General features: G+C 53.1%; 1 protein-coding gene across 1 annotated transcript in view; it reads left to right on the top strand.

Moving 5' to 3' along the window:
* Window positions 1-231: 231 nt before the first annotated feature.
* Window positions 232-16,664, top strand: part of EXOC3L2 (exocyst complex component 3 like 2) — a 34,599-nt gene continuing 18,166 nt past the window's right edge. The window contains exons 1-4 of the mRNA XM_033223639.1: window positions 232-329; window positions 7,316-7,854; window positions 11,880-12,513; window positions 15,167-15,278. Coding sequence (XP_033079530.1) covers window positions 7,332-7,854; window positions 11,880-12,513; window positions 15,167-15,278 — 1,269 coding nt within the window. The 5' untranslated portion in view covers window positions 232-329; window positions 7,316-7,331. The remainder of the gene's footprint in view (window positions 330-7,315; window positions 7,855-11,879; window positions 12,514-15,166; window positions 15,279-16,664) is intronic.

Below are 16,664 nucleotides of genomic sequence, written 5' to 3'. Positions count from 1 at the left end.
GTCTCCCTGGGGCGCCCAGGATGGTGTTGTCACCTTGGGAGGCGTGAAGAGCATGCAGGCGTGGGCGGATTCCGGCCTGGAGTCGGGGTGAGGGTGGGGGCCCCGCTGTGGGTTTCGGCCTTCCCAGCCCAACCGCAGCCTGGCCTAAAAGGGCAGACAGATAATGAGTCCTTCCCGCCCCTGGCCCCAGAGAGGGAGGGGTTTCCTGACAGGAAATTGTCCTCCTCCGAGCACCCCCCCAACTCAGATCCAAGCTCTCAGCAGTCCTGGCTGAAGTAGCCTGGGGACAGGACAGCAGCTGGAACTGAAGGACGGGCAGGAAGACAGAGGTGAGTGTGCTGGGGACAGGGGGAAGGGGTCCCACCTCCCACTGGGAGCCCTTCTGGGAAAAGTGTTGCCCTGAATTGCACTGGACCAGAGCTGATGAGAACCTGTGCCTTAAACCCAGCAGGGGCCGAGGGGAAAGAGAGAATCTGGGGCCTGACCCCAGGGGGTTGCCGGCGAGAAGGCAGAAAGGAGATGAGAACAAGAGGAGGGTGCAGGAGAGAATTTGAGGACTCGAAGGGTCCAGAGAGGGTACAAGGGAGCATTGGAAACCTTGGCCACCAAGGGAGAAGAGAGATGAGATGACATTGGGTCGAACGTCCTGCGAGTCTGGGTGGGAAGACTGAGGCCAGGAAGGATCGAGTATTTGTTCTGTCCCAAGAGATGGGGTCTCGGAGATGGGAGACAGGGACCAGGTGGGGATTGAGATCAAGCAGGAGAGACCTAGATCAGGTTGGGATTGGAGATGCGGATGAGCTTGCAATGGGCTGGGCCCATGACAGGATTGTGTTTGGGGTCAAGGACTGGTTTGGGGTTGCACTGGTTGGGGTTGGGCTTGGGGACACACCATGCAGAACGACTGTTCTCTAATGTAGACACTGAACGTTAGAGGTGATGGATTCTGCAAACCGAGGTCAGGGCCGCTGCAGAAGGTTAGGAACTCCAGGGAAAAGGCTGGCAGTGAGGAAGAGGAGGAGGGGCTCAAAGAGGGAAGCTCTGGTGGCCAAGACATCCTGCGGGCCTGAGAGGCTGGGGGCTTGAGGGATGCCTCGGAAGTGAGTCAGGGGCTGGGCACTGGGAGGCAGACAGAGGGATGGAGGGGGCAGGATGTCAGCACCAGTTTGCAGAGGCGGGTGTTGGAGCCAGGAAGGGGAAAGGCGTCGGAGCCAGTTTTGGGAAAATGTTGCAGCCAGGTTTGGGGATGCTGGATCCAGATTGGAGGTGATATTGAAGCCACGTGGGGGAAAGTCAGATGTAGTCTGGGCAAGGTTGACTTCAACTGGAGGGAAATTCAAGCCTGAAATTTTGAGAGGAAGATGGAGACAGCTATGGGGTGGAGGGGGGATGATGGAGCCATTTTGGGATGAGGCATGTGGATGCTAGTTCAGAGGATGAAAGAGAAATCAAGGATGGCTGTGGTGGCTCATGACTGTAATCCCAGCACTTTGGGAGGCTGAGGCAGGTGGATCACTTGAGCTCAGGAGTTGGAGACCAGCCTAGGCAACAGGGCGAAACCTCATCTCTACTAAAAATACAAAAATTAGCCAGTTGTGGTGACTCACACTTGTAGTCCCAGCTACTCGGGAGGTTGAGGTGGGAGGATTGCTTGAGCCTGGGAAGCAGAGGTTGCAGTGAGCCGAGACCACGCCACTGCACTCCAACCTGGGTGACAGAGTGAGACTGTCTAAAATATAAAAGAGAAGGACAGAGTGCAGTGGTTCACGCCTGTAATCCCAGCACTTCGGGAGGCTGAAGCGGGTGGATCACAAGGTCAGGAGTTTGAGACCAGCCTGGCCAATATGGTGAAACCTCATCTCTACTAAAAATACAAAAATTAGCCAGGCGTGGTGGTGGATACCTGTAATCCCAGCTACTTGGGAGCCTGAGGCAGGAGAAATCACTTGAACCTAAGAGGTGGAGGTTGCAATGAGCTGAAATCGTGCCATTGTACTCCAGCCTGGGTGACAGAGTAAGACTCCATCTCAAAAAAATAAAATAAAAGAGAAATGAGTGTGCAAATAATGTGTGTGCATGGGGGGTATCTATTGCACACAGCCATGGGGGCTCCAGGCAAAGGGTTGTCATGGTGACTGCCTCCTGGGGGGTAGGGGCCCACGGAGACTGGAAGGAGGTCCGAGAGCATTTCTAGGAACCGGAGGGTTGAGAAGCAGCAGCTCAGGGGTTGAAATAGGGGAGGAAAGAAGGGGCCTCTCCATCATGGAAAAGGGTGCTCTTACCCACAGCCTAGGCAACCCAGGCCTTTTGCACACCACCCTCTTTCCAGGCCTCCTGTCCACCCCTACACGTCTGCATAATCCTGACCCTGTCCCGACCTGCTCAGAACCCTGTCCTGGTGACAAACAAACTACGGGTCCAGCAACAGGAGAACGAGTGAACATCTGACCCTTTATGCAATTCATACGGTGGAATATTGCATAGCACTTAAATGAACTGGAGCTGTATAGCTAGACATGGATAAATCTCACAAGTTCATAATGTGGGCAAAAAAACAAATTTTAAAGCAAGTTACAAGATACAAATAGTATGATACCATTTATAGAGAGTCTGAAACCGTGTAAAACAGTATATTATTTCTGGATACAAGTCTATGGAGCATGGGATAAAAATCTACTTGGATGGATAGACAGTACATTCATTCTGGATGCTGGATTCCTTAAGAGAAGCCTAGAGCGAGTGGGACCAGGAGAGGTGGCGAGAGGAGGCTGCACGCATTTGTAATTCATTATTATTATTTTTTTGTCTTGAGATGGAGTTTCGCTCTGTTGCCCAGGCTGGAGTGCAGTGGCACAGTCTGAGATCATTACAGCCTCTGCCTCCCAGGTTCAAGCAATTCTCCTGCCTCAGCCTCCCAAGTAACTGGGACTACAGGCACCTGCCACCACACCCAGCTAATTTTTGTGTTTTTAGTAGAGGCAGGGTTTCACCATGTTGACCAGGCTTGCCTCGAACTCCTGACCTCAGGTGATCCACCCGCCTCAGCCTCCCAAAGTACCGGGATTACAGGCGTGAGCCACTGCGCCTGGCTTATTCTTTAAAACAAAAATCAGGCCAGTTTGCAGTGGCTCACACCTATAATTCTAGCACTTTGGGAGGCCAAGGAGGGAGGATTGTTTGAGACCAGGAGCAGGAGTTCCAGACCAGCATGCACAATATAGCAAGACCTCGTCTATAACAAAAAATTAAAAGATAAAATTAGCAGGGTGTCCCCGTTGCTTGGGAGGCAGAGGTGGGAGGATCGCTTGAGCCCAGGAGTTGGAGGCTGCAGTGAGCCATGATCACGCCAAGGCACTCCAGCCTGGGCAACAGAGTGAGACCCTGTCTCTAAAGACAAAAGCAACAACAAAAACCTGAACCAAGAGAACAAATGTTTGTGTGAGCTGTGGCTAGGATTGTAGGCGCAGAGGTGTTTATTAAGCTTGTCCTCTGTAATTTTCTGAATGTTTGAACTATTTCATCGTTTTAAAAAGCACCCATCTGTGGCTCTGCAGGGCTCTTGGAAGAAAGTCTGTCCCTTATCAAGGAATTTAAAGCCTTGTATGGCCTGCTCCCAATGACCTCTTCCAGCTTGACTCACCCTCCTCCTCTTAACCCAAGGAATGAACTGTCTTGCCTCTTTGCTTCCTTCATTTCCTGTTTAGCACCCATTCCCTGAGTGTCTGCCCTGTGCTGGGAGCTGGGGACACAGTGGTGACTAAGACAGCCCCAGCCCTGTCCTCCTGGGGTTTGCAGTCCAGTGAGGGACACAGATCTGTCCCCAGACAGGGATGACCCAGAGCAGGCAGGGGTGAGGTGTGGGAACCCAGGGACTGTGGGAGCCTGAGGGTCAGGGAGGGCTTCCTGGAGGAGGGGGCATGGGGCTGAGTTCTGAAGTGTGAGTCCTGAAGTCCTGACTGGAGCATGGTGAAGAGGTGTCTACGTAGAAGCACCAGCAGATGCTGAAACCTGGAGGGTCCCAGGGTAAGGAGGAGGCTACGGGACACTGCTAGTGAGGTATGCAGCTGCCAGAGCATGAAGACTGTGGTGACAGGCCTCAGCTTTGTCCCAAAGTCACTAGGGAGCCATGGAAGGCTTAAGAGATGGAGAAGAGCAGGTCTGTGTTTTTTTAAGGTCCTGAAAGGTGGACTGGAGGTGCTAAGACTAGAGGCTGGGGACCAGGGAGAAGGCCAGAGCAGGGAAGTGGGTAAGGGTTCCGCTTGGGGTAGGGGCTATTGGAAGGGAGTGAAAGGAGGGAGCGCAGACTGAAGAGAGGCTTAGGAGATGGAATGGGCAGGACTCAGGACGCTGTGAAGGCAGGGACTGGAGCTGCCCTGGCCACTGCTGTGTCCCTAACACCTGCACAGGGCTGGGCCCATGGAAAATACCTAGTACATTTTTTTGTTGTTTTGTTTTTTTGAGACTGAGTTTTGCTCTATCTCCCAGGCTGGAATACGGTGGCAGGATCTCAGCTCACTGCAACCTCCACCTCCTGGGTTCAGGCAATTCTCCTGCCTCAGCTTCCTGAGTAGCTGGGATTACAGGTGCCTGCCACACTGCCTGGCTTTTTTCTTTTCTTTTTTTTTTTTTTTTTTTGTATTTTTAATAGAGACAGGGTTTCGCCATGTTGGCCAAGCTGGTCTCGAACTCCTGACCTCAGGTGATCCGCCCACCTCCGCCTCCCAAAGTGCTGGGATTACAGGCACGGAACCACCACACCTGGCCTCAAGCCATTTTAAAAGCATACAGTTAAGTGGCATTTAATGCATTCACAGTGTTGTGCAACCATCCCCTTTATCTAGTTCCAGAGTGTCTTCCTTTCCCCAAAAGGAAACCCTGCATCCATTAGCAGTCACTTCCCATTCCCCGATTCTCTCCAGTCCTATAGGTAATTGTCAGTCTCCTTTCCATCTCTAAGGATTTGCCTAGAGACCTGTGAGGCGACTCGCACCTGTAATCCCAGCACTTTGGGAGGCAGAGGCAGGCAGATCCCTTGAGGCCAGGAGTTTGAGACCAGCCTGGGCAACATAGCAAGACCCTGTCTCAATAAATAAATAAATAAAGTTGGGCATGGTGGTGCACACCTGTAGTCCCAGCTGCTGAGGAGGCTGAGGTATGAGGATCGTTTGAGCCCAGGAGTTTCAGGCTGCAGCGAGCTATGATGGGGCCATTGCACTCCAGCACTGGGTGACAGGGTGAGACCCAGTCTCAAAAAAAAAAAAAAAAAAAAAAATTTAGGCTTTGCCTGTTCTAGACATTTCCCAATAAGTTTTTGCCGAAGACATGAATGAGGGAGAGATGACAAGGGTACTAATCAAATAGGAGAGATGAAGGGGATGAGGGGGTGTAGGCAGGCGCTCAGGAGTCTGTCCTGGAGTCCTGGATGTCTGGATGGATGGTGGGGCCTGGGTCCCCATACCATCTCTGTCCTTGGCTGACTGTGTCATCTTGGGAGGGAGCCTTCCTCTCTCTGAGCCTGTTTCTCCACGGAGTAGGAGGATCAAGAGGATCAACTTAAGACAGAGAATATTCCAGGCCACGAGCGGTGGCTCACGCTTGTAATCCCTGCACTTTGGGAGGCTGAAGTAGGTGGATCACCTGATGTCAGGAGTTCAAGACCAGTCTGGTCAACATGGTGAAACCACGTATCTACTAAAAATATAAAACTTAGCCTAGTGTGGTGGCACGCGCCTGTAGTCCCAGCTACTCAGGCTGAGGCAGGAGAATTGTTTGAACCTGGGAGGCAGAGGTTGCAGTGAGCTGAGATTGTGCCACTGCACTCCAGCCTGGGTGACAGAGTGAGTGAATGAGACTCCATCTCAAAAAAAAGGGAGAATATTCCAGACACGAACATTGCTCCTTAGTGACAGGGCAGGAGTAGGGTAAGGAAAGGTTCTAATGTGGATATGTAGGGAGAGCACCCAGGCGCTGGAATCAGACGGTCTGAGTGCAAATCCTGACTTTGTTCTCAAATCATCGTGGGACCTTAGGCAGGTGCCTTTGCCCTTCTGAGCCTCCATTTCCTCATCAAAATGAAGATAAAGAAAATCCCCAGCATGGCCGGGCATGGTGGTTCGTGTCTGTAATCCCAGGACGTTGGGAGGCTGAGGCAGGCGGATCACCTGAGTCCAGGAGTTTGAGACCAGCCTAGGCAACATGGCAAGATCTCCATCTCTACTAAAAATATGAAAAATTAGGGCCGGGCGCGGTGGCTCAAGCCTGTAATCCCAGCACTTTGGGAGGCCGAGACGGGCGGATCACGAGGTCAGGAGATCGAGACCATCCTGGCTAACAAGGTGAAACCCCGTCTCTACTAAAAAAATACAAAAAACTAGCCGGGCGAGGTGGCGGGCGCCTGTAGTCCCAGCTACTCGGGAGGCTGAGGCAGGAGAATGGCGTGAACCCGGGAGGTGGAGCTTGCAGTGAGCTGAGATCCAGCCACTGCACTCCAGCCCAGGAGACAGAGCGAGAACTCCGTCTCAAAAAAAAAAAAAAAGAAAAGAAAAATTAGCCAGACGTACTGTCATGCACCTGTAATCCCAGCTCCTCAGGAGGCTGAGGTGGGAGGATTACTTAAACCCAGGAAGTGGAGGCTGCAGTGAGCTGCACTCCAGCCTGGGTGACAGAGTGAGACTCTGTCTCAAGAAATAAAAACAACAAAAAAAGTCCCCACCTTGGGCTCCTGTAGTCCCAGCTACTCGGAAGCTGAGGCAGAAGAATGGCGTGAATCCAGGAGGCAGAGCTTGCAGTGAGCCAAGATCGCGCCACTGCACTCCAGCCTGGGGGACAAAGCAAGACTCCGTCTCAAAAAAAAAAAAAAAGGCCGGGCGCGGTGGCTCAAGCCTGTAATCCCAGCACTTTGGGAGGCTGAGGCGGGTGGATCACGAGGTCAGGAGATCGAGACCCTCCTGGCTAACACCGTGAAACCCCGTCTCTACTAAAAATACAAAAATCTAGCCGGGGGAGGTGGTGGGCGCCTGTAGTCCCAGCTACTCGGAGGCTGAGGCGGGAGAATGGCGGGAACCCGGGAGGCGGAGCTTGCAGTGAGCCGAGATTGCGCCACTGCACTCCAGCCTGGGCGACAGAGCGAGACTCCGTCTCAAAAAAAAAAAAAAAAAAAAGTCCCCACCTTATAAGCTTGTGCAGATCCAGGGATTATTAAGTGCTCAGGCAAGTGTCTGGTACGCTCACCCCAAAGTGCTCGGTACACAGAGGCACTGTCATCCACACCACCATTGTCATCAGCATCATCCATGGTCATTATTTTTTCCCCCAGGTCCTCACCTGTCAAAATGCCTATCCTGAAGAATCTGGGAGTGTCAGACCCTAAGGTGCCCCGGGCAGGGACCTTGCCCCTGAGGTCCTCTCGGAACCCCTTTGAAGAAGTTTCAGGGCTGGAGGAAGAAGAGGCTGGGGAGCTGGGGTCCCTCCCCAATGGAACATCTTGTCGCCGCCGCGCCACCCTGGAGAAGCTTGCAGGCCTGGCCCCCTTCCGTCTGGGCTGGGCCCCGGGCCGGCGGGCAGGCAGCCCTGGGGATGGGCAGTCCCGCTCTTTCTTGGGCCGTGTGCTGGTACCAGGGATACGCAGGAGCTCAGCAGATTTTGGCCTCCTGGCCCGGCTGCATGGGACCCGAGCCCATGGCGACGAGGAGGCAGCAGGGGAGGCCGCCCGGAGACTGGCCTTCCTGAGACTCGGGCGTGGATCCAAGCCCCAGCGTGCGTCCCTGGCTGAGAGAGTGGTGCCTGCAGGTGAGGCAGCTCCAGAGCCCCCACCCAAGGTCCCAGAGCCCCCAAAGATGAAGGAGCCGTTGTCAGGTGAGTCCAGAGCCCTGACCCAGTCCTGGGAGAATTCCAGTGCCCATGTCCATCCCCAGCCCTGGTGGTCCCAGGCTTCATACTTAAGCCCATCCCAGCTGCCACCTGTGACCCCGACCTGCAATTCACATGTCTGACTCACATCTCCTGCCTCCATGCCAGCTCCAACCCGTTACCACGGCAGTCCTAACTCCTGTCATCAACCTTCCTCTTCAGCGCCACCTGTTAATATACGCCCACCCTCAATCTTTGCCTCCTCCACCTGCCGTCTTCAGCCCTACTCCCACGTCTAAAGCCAAGCGAATACCTGATTTTGGTCCCATCTCTCCCCCTTCCCTTTCTATCCCCAATTTCTTCAATTTCTTTATTTTATTTTATTTATTATTATTATTTTTTGAGATGGAGTCTCGCCCTGCTGCCCAGGCTGGAGTGCAGTGGTGCAACCTCGGCTCACTGCAACCTCTGCCTCCCGGGTTCAAATGATTCTCCTGCCTCAGCCTCCCGAGTAGCTGATATTACAGGCATGTGCCACCACGCCCAGCTAATTTTTGTATTTTACTAGAGATGATGTTTCACCATGTTGACCAGGCTGGTCTCGAACTCCTGACCTCAAGTGATCTGCCTGCCTCGTCCTCCCAAAATGTTGGGATTACAGGTGTGAGCCACGGCACCTGGCCAATTTCTGCTTTTTATGAGGACACCACTCATATGGGATTTGGGTCTGCGCTATGATCTCCCTTTAATTTGATTGCCTCTGTAAAGACCCTATTTCCAAATCAGGTGACATTCTGATGTACCGGGGTGAAGACTTCACATATATTTTTTTCTGGGGGGACATAATTCAATCCCTAACACCATCCCATCTTCATCCTCAGTACCCATTCCTACTCCAAGCCCCAGTGTCTTCATCAATGCCTTTTCTGTTCTCACCCCACACTTATTCCAAGCCCACCATCAGTCTCTATCTGAGACACATCCATATGCTTCTCGTACAGCTCATCCTTTCCTCCAAACGCCATCTACTTTTGGAGACAGGGTCTCACTCTATCACCCAGACTGGAGGCTAGAGTGCAGTGGTGCAATCATGGCTCTCTGCAGCCCTGACCTCCTGGGCTCAAGCAATCCTCCCACCTTAGCAGCCTGAGTAGCTAGGACTACAGGCACAGGCGATCACACCTGGCTAATTTTTACATTTTTTGTAGAGATGGGGGTCTCACTATGTTGGTCAAGTTGGTCTTGAATTCCTGGCCTCAAGTGATCCTCCTTCCTCAGCTTCCCAAAGTGCTGGAATGATAGGTGTGAGCCACCATGCCTAGCTCAAACACCATCTTTTTTTTTTTTTTAAGACAGTCTCACTCTGTTGCCCAGGCTGGAGTGCAGTAGCACGATCTCGGCTCACTGCAAGCTCCGCCTCCCGGGTTCACACCATTCTCCTGCCTCAGCCTCCCAAGTAGCTGGGACTACAGGCGCCTGCCACCACACCTGGCTAATTTTTTATATTTTTAGTAAAAATGGGGTTTCACCGGGTTAGCCAGGATGGTCTCGATCTGACCTTGTGATCTGCCTGCCTCGGCCTCCCAAAGTGCTGGAATTACAGGCGTGAGCCACCGCGCCTGGCCCCAAACACCATCTTTAATATCAATGTCTATGTCCAACACCATGGCAACCCCCAGCTGGTCCAGTCCCGTTTCATATCCCATTCTTCCCCATGTTCACCTTCAACCCTTTTACACTCTTTTGGTCTCACTCTTAACCCCCAGCCCCAGGCCCCTCTCAGCATCCACCTTCCACCCATTTCCCTCTGGCGACCTCCTTTTTTTTTTTTTTTTTGCTTTGAGATGGGGTCTCACTCTGTTGCCCAGCTGGAGTGCAATGGTATAATCTTGGCTCACTGCAACCTCCACTTCCCGGGTTCAAGCAATTCTTCTGTCTCAACCTCCCGAGTAGCTGGGATTACAGGCATGCATCACCCCCATGCCTGGCTAAAATTTTTTTCTGTATTTTTAGTAGAAATGGGGTTTCGCCATATTAGCCAGGCTGGTCTCGAACTCCTGATCGCAGGTGATCCACCTGCCTCAGCCTCCCAAAGTGCTGGGATTACAGGCATGAGCCACCACACTTGACCAGCAACCTCCTTATTCAGTCCTATTTGAGTTCCTAGTCCTTCTTCAGCCCCCAGTTTCAACTCCAATTCCAAATTCAACCTCCTCTTCATCCCTAATCTATCTTCACCCCTATCCTGAGTCCCAATCCTAAACCCTCATCCCCAACCCCTCCATCTTCAATTCCATCCACGTTCCTATTCGTAAGCCCAACTCACTTCCAGAATTCATCTTCAAACTCACATCCATCTTTTTTTTTTTTTGCGACGGAGTCTAGCTCTGTCATGCACGCTGGAGTGCAATGGCGAGATTTCAGCTCACTGCAACCTTCGCCACCCGGGTTCAAGCAATTCTCCTGTCTCAGTCTCCTGAGTAGCTGGGACTACAGGCACACACCACCATGCCCGGCTAATTTTTATAATTTTAGTAGAGATGACGTTTCACCATATTGCTCAGGCTGGTCTCGAACTCCTGACCTCAGGTGATCCGCCCAACTCCCAAAGTGCTAGGATTACAGGCGTAAGCCACCGTGCCCGGCCTTCACATCAATCTTTATGTCCTTTCCATCCTCAGATTTCACCTACACTCCCCTTCCCCACCTTTCCAACCTCATCCCTACCCAGATCCCAATGTCATTCTTCGCTCCTTTCCCATATCTGTCCAGACTCCCACCCGACTTAATCCTAACCCTAAACTCCCTCATCCCCACCCCCACCTTCCCCCCATCCTCACCTCCAGCCCCATCCCCATCCTTGTCCCAATCCCCATCTTAATTAACTGCCATCCCCAGCCCTGCCTTTATCTCTGCTCCTGTGCCTGAGCTCTGCTTTTAGCCCTGAGGCCTGAGCTGCTCCAGGGCTGGGGACTCAGGAGAGCCTTTTCTGTCCTCTGATGCCCTGCGCGTTCTGGCCAGAGGCTATTTCAGCCCCAGCTCCCTGGGGACTGGGAGGGCACTAGAGGGAGGTGAGGAGGGGGTGACTAGAGCCCCGCCTTCTGGAAACGGATGGGCAGAAATAGCGCTGGCCAGGAAATAGTTTCTCTGCCAGGGAGGAAGTGGAGGGGGGGTGGAGGTGTCGAGGGTAACCCTGGGCTGCCAGGACCCTCCTTCAGCCTCAGAGGCCTTCCAGCCCCACGACTCCCCTTTCTCCAGGCAGTCTGAACTCATCAGAGGGCCAGATCACCCCACAGCCATCCCCACCCCAAAAAGACCCCATCAGTGGTCCCACATCCTCTCCTCATCTCCAAGCCCCCACCCTGCCCCTCCTGCTCCCACCGCTGCCTCCATTCCTCTCCCCCTTACCTGGCTCCTCTCTCAATCCTCTCGCCTCCTCCGACCCCTCCTGCATCTCTCCACCCTGCAACCTCCCCAGATCCCTTCCTCAGTTACAGGCATTTTTCTTTTCTCTCTCTCTCTTTTTTAAGTTTTTATTTATTTATTTTTGCGATGGAGTCTCACTCAACATGTTGCCCAGGCTGAAGTGCAGTGGCGCAATCTCGGCGCACTGCAACATCCGCCTTCCGGGTTCAAGCGATTCTCTTGCCTCGCTCTCCCGAGTAGCTGATATTATAGGGGTACGCCACTACGCCCGGCTAATTTTTGTATTTTTAGTAGAGACGAGGTTTCGCCGTGTTGGCCAGGCTGGTCTTGAACTCTTGACCTCAAGTGATCTGCCAGCCTCGGCCTCCCAAAGTGCTGGGATTACAAGCATGAGCCCCCTCACCCTGCCCCCTCCCCTACATCCTTCATCCAACACCCTTCTTTCTTGCTCTTCTCCGGGCTCTTCTCTGCCCCCAACACCTTCCCGCCTCCTGTAACCCTTTTCCCGTCATCTCCCTTCGCTTCCTAAGCACCCCCCCACCCCTGCGTCCGGCATCGCCCCCCTCCCCCCGCGCACTGCTGACCTCCCGCCTTCCCCCCTGCAGTGCTGGAGATCCTGAGCCTGATCCAGCAGCGCGAACTAGCGCGCGCGGACGAGCACATCCTGGAGCTGGAGGCCGAGGAGCTGGCGCCGTCGGGGGGCGGCGCACCTGGGCCTCCCAAGGCCGAGGGCGCTGGCGGGGGCCGCAGGGCGCGGGACGTGGCGCTGCTGTACGAGGCCCTGCAGCGTGAGCTGTGGGCGCTGGTGCGCGAAACGCTGACGGGCCCCGGGCCGGGCATGTGCGCCGGGGCGGGCGCTGTGGCGCAGCTGGGCCAGGTGCTGGTGCAAGAGGAGGCGGCGGATGGGCGTCGGGGGCCCGGGGCGGCCCGCAAGCTGCGCGCCCGCTGGGCCGAAGCCGTGGCGCGCGCGGCCCGGGAGCGCCTAGAGGCGGCGGCTCCCGGGGCGCCCGGAGGCCTGGCCGGGCAGCTGGAGGCGCTGCGGGCGCGGTTGCTGGAAGATATGGCCGTTGTGCGGGGCCGCCTGGCCCCCGCCTACCCCGCCGGCCTGGGCGCCTTCGGCGTCTACCTGCGAGGCTACCACGGGGCCCTGGCTGAGTGGCTGGGGGCCTCCGCCCGTCGCAGGCTGCCGCTGGCCGACCGCTATGCGCTGCTGCACTGGCACAATCAGGTCTACCCCAGGTGAGCTGGACTCGGTTGCCCAAGGTCTCGTGAAAGCCCCAGCCCCAACCCCTAGCACTGGCCCCTTCAGACATTAAGGACCTTGGGACAGCTGACCCTATAGTCCTAGCACTTAGCACCATTGACCCATCCAGTCGTCAGCACCGCTGACAGTTATAATCCTAGAATGGAATTGCTACCCAGGCTTCCGTTCCAGCGCCTCAGTGCCACGAACCCTTGCAGTCCTAGAAGAGCTCCGGCACCACTGTTGTCCAAGAACCTCAGCGCTCTGTCAACACTTACACTCTAGATCGCCTCACTGTCCACCCTTCCAGTCCCCGAATCTTAGCACCGTTGATTCCTCCAGTCCTAGAACCTTCGCGTGGCTACGTTTCCGTTCCTAAAATTTCAACACCATTCATTCTTCTAGACCTACATACAACCTTAGCATCATCAGACAGTTACACTCCTAGCATCTTTTTAAATTTTTTTTTTTTTTTTTTTTTGAGACAGAGTCTCTCTCTGTCGCCCAGGCTGGAGTGCAGTGACCGGATCTCAGCTCACTGCAAGCTCTGCCTCCCGGGTTTATGCCATTCTCCTGCCTCAGCCTCCCGAGTAGCTGGGACTACAGGCACCCGCCACCTCGCCCGGCTAGTTTTTTGTATTTTTTAGTAGAGACGGGGTTTCACCATGTTAGCCAGGATGGTCTCGATCTCCTGACCTCGTGATCCGCCCGTCTCGGCCTCCCAAAGTGCTGGGATTACAGGCTTGAGCCACCGCGCCCGGCCTACACTCCTAGCATCTAAAGTAACACGGATGCTTCCAGTCTTAGAATCCTAGCATTCCCACCCTTTCAGACCTAGAACCTATTGGCACCATTGAGTCTTCAAGTTCTACAATTTTAGCACTATCAACAGTTTCAATCCTAGTAGCTCAGCACCGTGGGCCCACCAGTCCAAGAACCTGGGCTTCATGACACTTTCGCTACTAGAATCTTAGCTGTTCACACTTTGAGTCCTAGAGTTTTAGCACTGTTGACCATTCCTTCCTAGAACCATAGCCCCACTGACCCTTAACCTTAATACAATGACACTTAGAATTCTAGAATCCTACACTGCTCTCTCTTTAGAACCTAGGTCAGTAGTAGTGTTGACATTTCCAATCTTAGAACTTAGAATTTATGACTCAACCATAGAAGCTTAGTACCAATGAACCTTTGAATCCTAAACCTTAGCCTCATTCCCTCTTTCGGTCTTAGAACCTCAACGCTGTTGATCCTTCTAGTTTTAGGACTGTATTTATTTATTTATTTATTTTTGGGATGGAGTCTTGCTCTGTCGCCCAAGCTGGAGTGCAGTGCTGTCATCTCTGCCCACTGCAACCTCCGCCTTCCAGGTTCAAGCGATTCTCCTGCCTCAGCCTCCCAAGTAGCTGGGATTTATATAGGCACCCACCACCATGCACAGCTAATTTCTGTATTTTTAGTAGAGATGGGGTTTCACCATGTTGGCCAGGCTGGTCTTGAACTCCTAACCTCAGGTGATCCACTTGACTTGAACTCCCAAAGTGTTGGGATTACATGCCAACCATGGGATTACGAGCCACCGTGCCCGGCCTAATTTTTTGCATTTTTAGTAGAGGCGGGGTTTTACCATTTTGGCCAGGCTGGTCTCAAACTCCTGACCTCAAGTGATCCACCCACCTTGGCCTCCCAAAGTGCTTCGATTACAGGTGTGAGGCACCACACCTGGCCCAGTTTTAGGACTCGAGTGCTGTTCGCCCCTTGAATTCTATAAGGGTAGCCCCCAGAACCTCAATGCCGTGGTCCCTCCCAGTCCTAGAATCTTGTTACTGTTGAGCCTTTGTGTCCTAAAACATATCCATTCTTGTGCCTGGGGGATGGAATATGGTGATTAGCTACCTCCAGGTCACCTGTCTACCCCAGAGAAAAGGGAGTCAGCCACATCCAAGCCACACATTGGGCAGTGAAGGGGGTGGGTGGTTCTTCCAACAAAATCAGGGTGCTGTCACCAGAAGACTGGGAAGGCAACAGATACCCACATCAACCACATAGATCTGATTTGGGAATGTATGTTGATAATGCTCTCATGTTATCTATAAGGGATGGAGGCAGGATAGCGAGTCCAGAAAGCTTCCTAAAGTGCTGGGAACTGGGTTTGGTCCAATTTATAGGGAGATGGTGTTTATAATTGAGAGGATGCCGTGAGCCCAAGTCTGGGGTGTATGGGGGTGGATATTGATGATATCACATAGCTCCAGGCATGTAAGCAACTAGAAGGTGGGGAGCAAGGGCTGGACTGGGGAAGCCTGCAAGGCCAGGTAAGGGAGCAGGGCTTCAGAGCATAGGCGCAAAGGGAACTTCCGTCTGTTGAAACAGATCAGGGGCGAAGCTTTGCGTGTCAGATCTTCAAGCCTGGACTTGACCCTTAAATATCATGCCCGGACACCATCCATCAGGGAGCTGACTCAGAGAGCTGGAGCCAGGGAGGCAACAATTCCAAAGACTTCCTCTGAGGGATGAGCAGAGCTGACTTAGAGAGAGGAAGGGAGTGGCCTAGGGTCACAGAAACAGTGGGTAGGAGGGTGTAGGGAAGGGGCCAACTGCCCAGCCCCACTTTTCACAGACCTCCTTTTCTCTCACCCCCACCCCCAGAGAGGTCTTAGGGTTGGTGGACATGGCTGCCCTGGAGAATGGGGAGCTGGGGCCCCTTTTGTCCCCTGGCACCCTGCGGGGTTTGGAGGATGAATGCGTCACAGATGTTAAGGTACCTGGGACTTTGCATTTTGGAAGTGGGAGGTGCTGTGGAGGGAGGGAGGGGGTCACAGTGGGCTTGGGAGGCCTGTCCCCTCCCCCTTTCACTCTTTCCAGCTCCCTTTTCCCTTTATGAATTTCTAAGTTCTGTCCATACGCCATAGACACAAAGGCCGCCTGTACAGAGACACTTGGTAAAGGTTCAGTATATCTGGACACTTCAAACCTTAGAGTACAAGAAAGTCACAGAACTGGGCCGGGCACGGTGGCTCACGCCTATAATCCCAGCACTTTGGGAGGCCGAGGTGGGTGGATGACAAGGTCAGGAGATCAAGACCATCCTGGCTAACACGGTGAAACCCCGTCTCCACCCAAAAAATAGAAAAAATTAGCCGGGTGTGGTGGCAGGCGCCTGTAGTCCCAGCTACTCGGGAGGCTGAGGCAGGAGAGTGGCGTGAACCCGGGAGGCGGAGCTTGCAGTGAGCCAAGATGGCGCCACTGCACTCCAGCCTGAGTGACAATGTGAGACACCGTCTCAACAACAACAACAACAAAAATTGTTTTGTGAAACATTTAAAAAGTTAGCTGGGTGTGGTGGCAGGTGCTGTAGCCTCAGCTACTCAGGAATCTGTGGCAGGATTGAGTCCAGGGGTGTGAGACTGCAGTAAGCCATGATGGTGCCACTGCACGCCAGCCTGGGGGACAGAGCAAGATATGGCCTCTAAAGAAAAACAATATTTAATATAAATAATACTTAATACATATTATGTAATAGGATTTATATTAAATATATTTAATTTAATGTATATTAAATGTAAATATCAAATATACATTATGTATATGTATTAACATAAATAATTATACACATTGTAAATAATATACACATGTGTACATTAATGTACATATATGTATATTAATGTACCTGTATCTTTTTTTTTTTGAGATGGAGTTTCGCTCTTGTTGCCTAGGCTGGAGTGCAGTGGCACAAACTCGGCTCACCGCAACCTCCTCCTCCTGGGTTCAAGTGATTCTCCTGCCTCAGCCTCCCAAGTAGCTGGGATTACAGGCATGCACCACCACGCCCGGCTAATTTTGTATTTTTAGTAGAGATGGGGCTTCTGCATGTTGGCCAGTCTGGTCTCGAACTGTTGACCTTAGGTGATCTGCCCACTTAGGCCTCCCAAAGTACTGGGATTACGTGCACGAGCCACTGCGCTCGGCCAAACCACAGACTTTTGATACAAAAGTTCCAAACCACAGAGTTAGGAGTGGGAAGGGCTGCGGAAGTTTTCTGGCTCAGCCTCCCTCCCCAGCATCACCTTGACAAGCTCATAGGTAGAAACCAGAACTGCTTGGGGCTAAGGGCTAGGGCATTGTGGTAGGATAAAGAGATAGAAAA

This window comes from Trachypithecus francoisi, unplaced genomic scaffold, assembly GCF_009764315.1.
Source record: "Trachypithecus francoisi isolate TF-2019V2 unplaced genomic scaffold, Tfra_2.0 Lachesis_group12, whole genome shotgun sequence".
Classification (NCBI taxonomy): domain Eukaryota; kingdom Metazoa; phylum Chordata; class Mammalia; order Primates; family Cercopithecidae; genus Trachypithecus; species Trachypithecus francoisi.
Note: the sequence above shows the minus strand (reverse complement) of the source record. Positions and strands in the feature narration are given on the sequence as shown.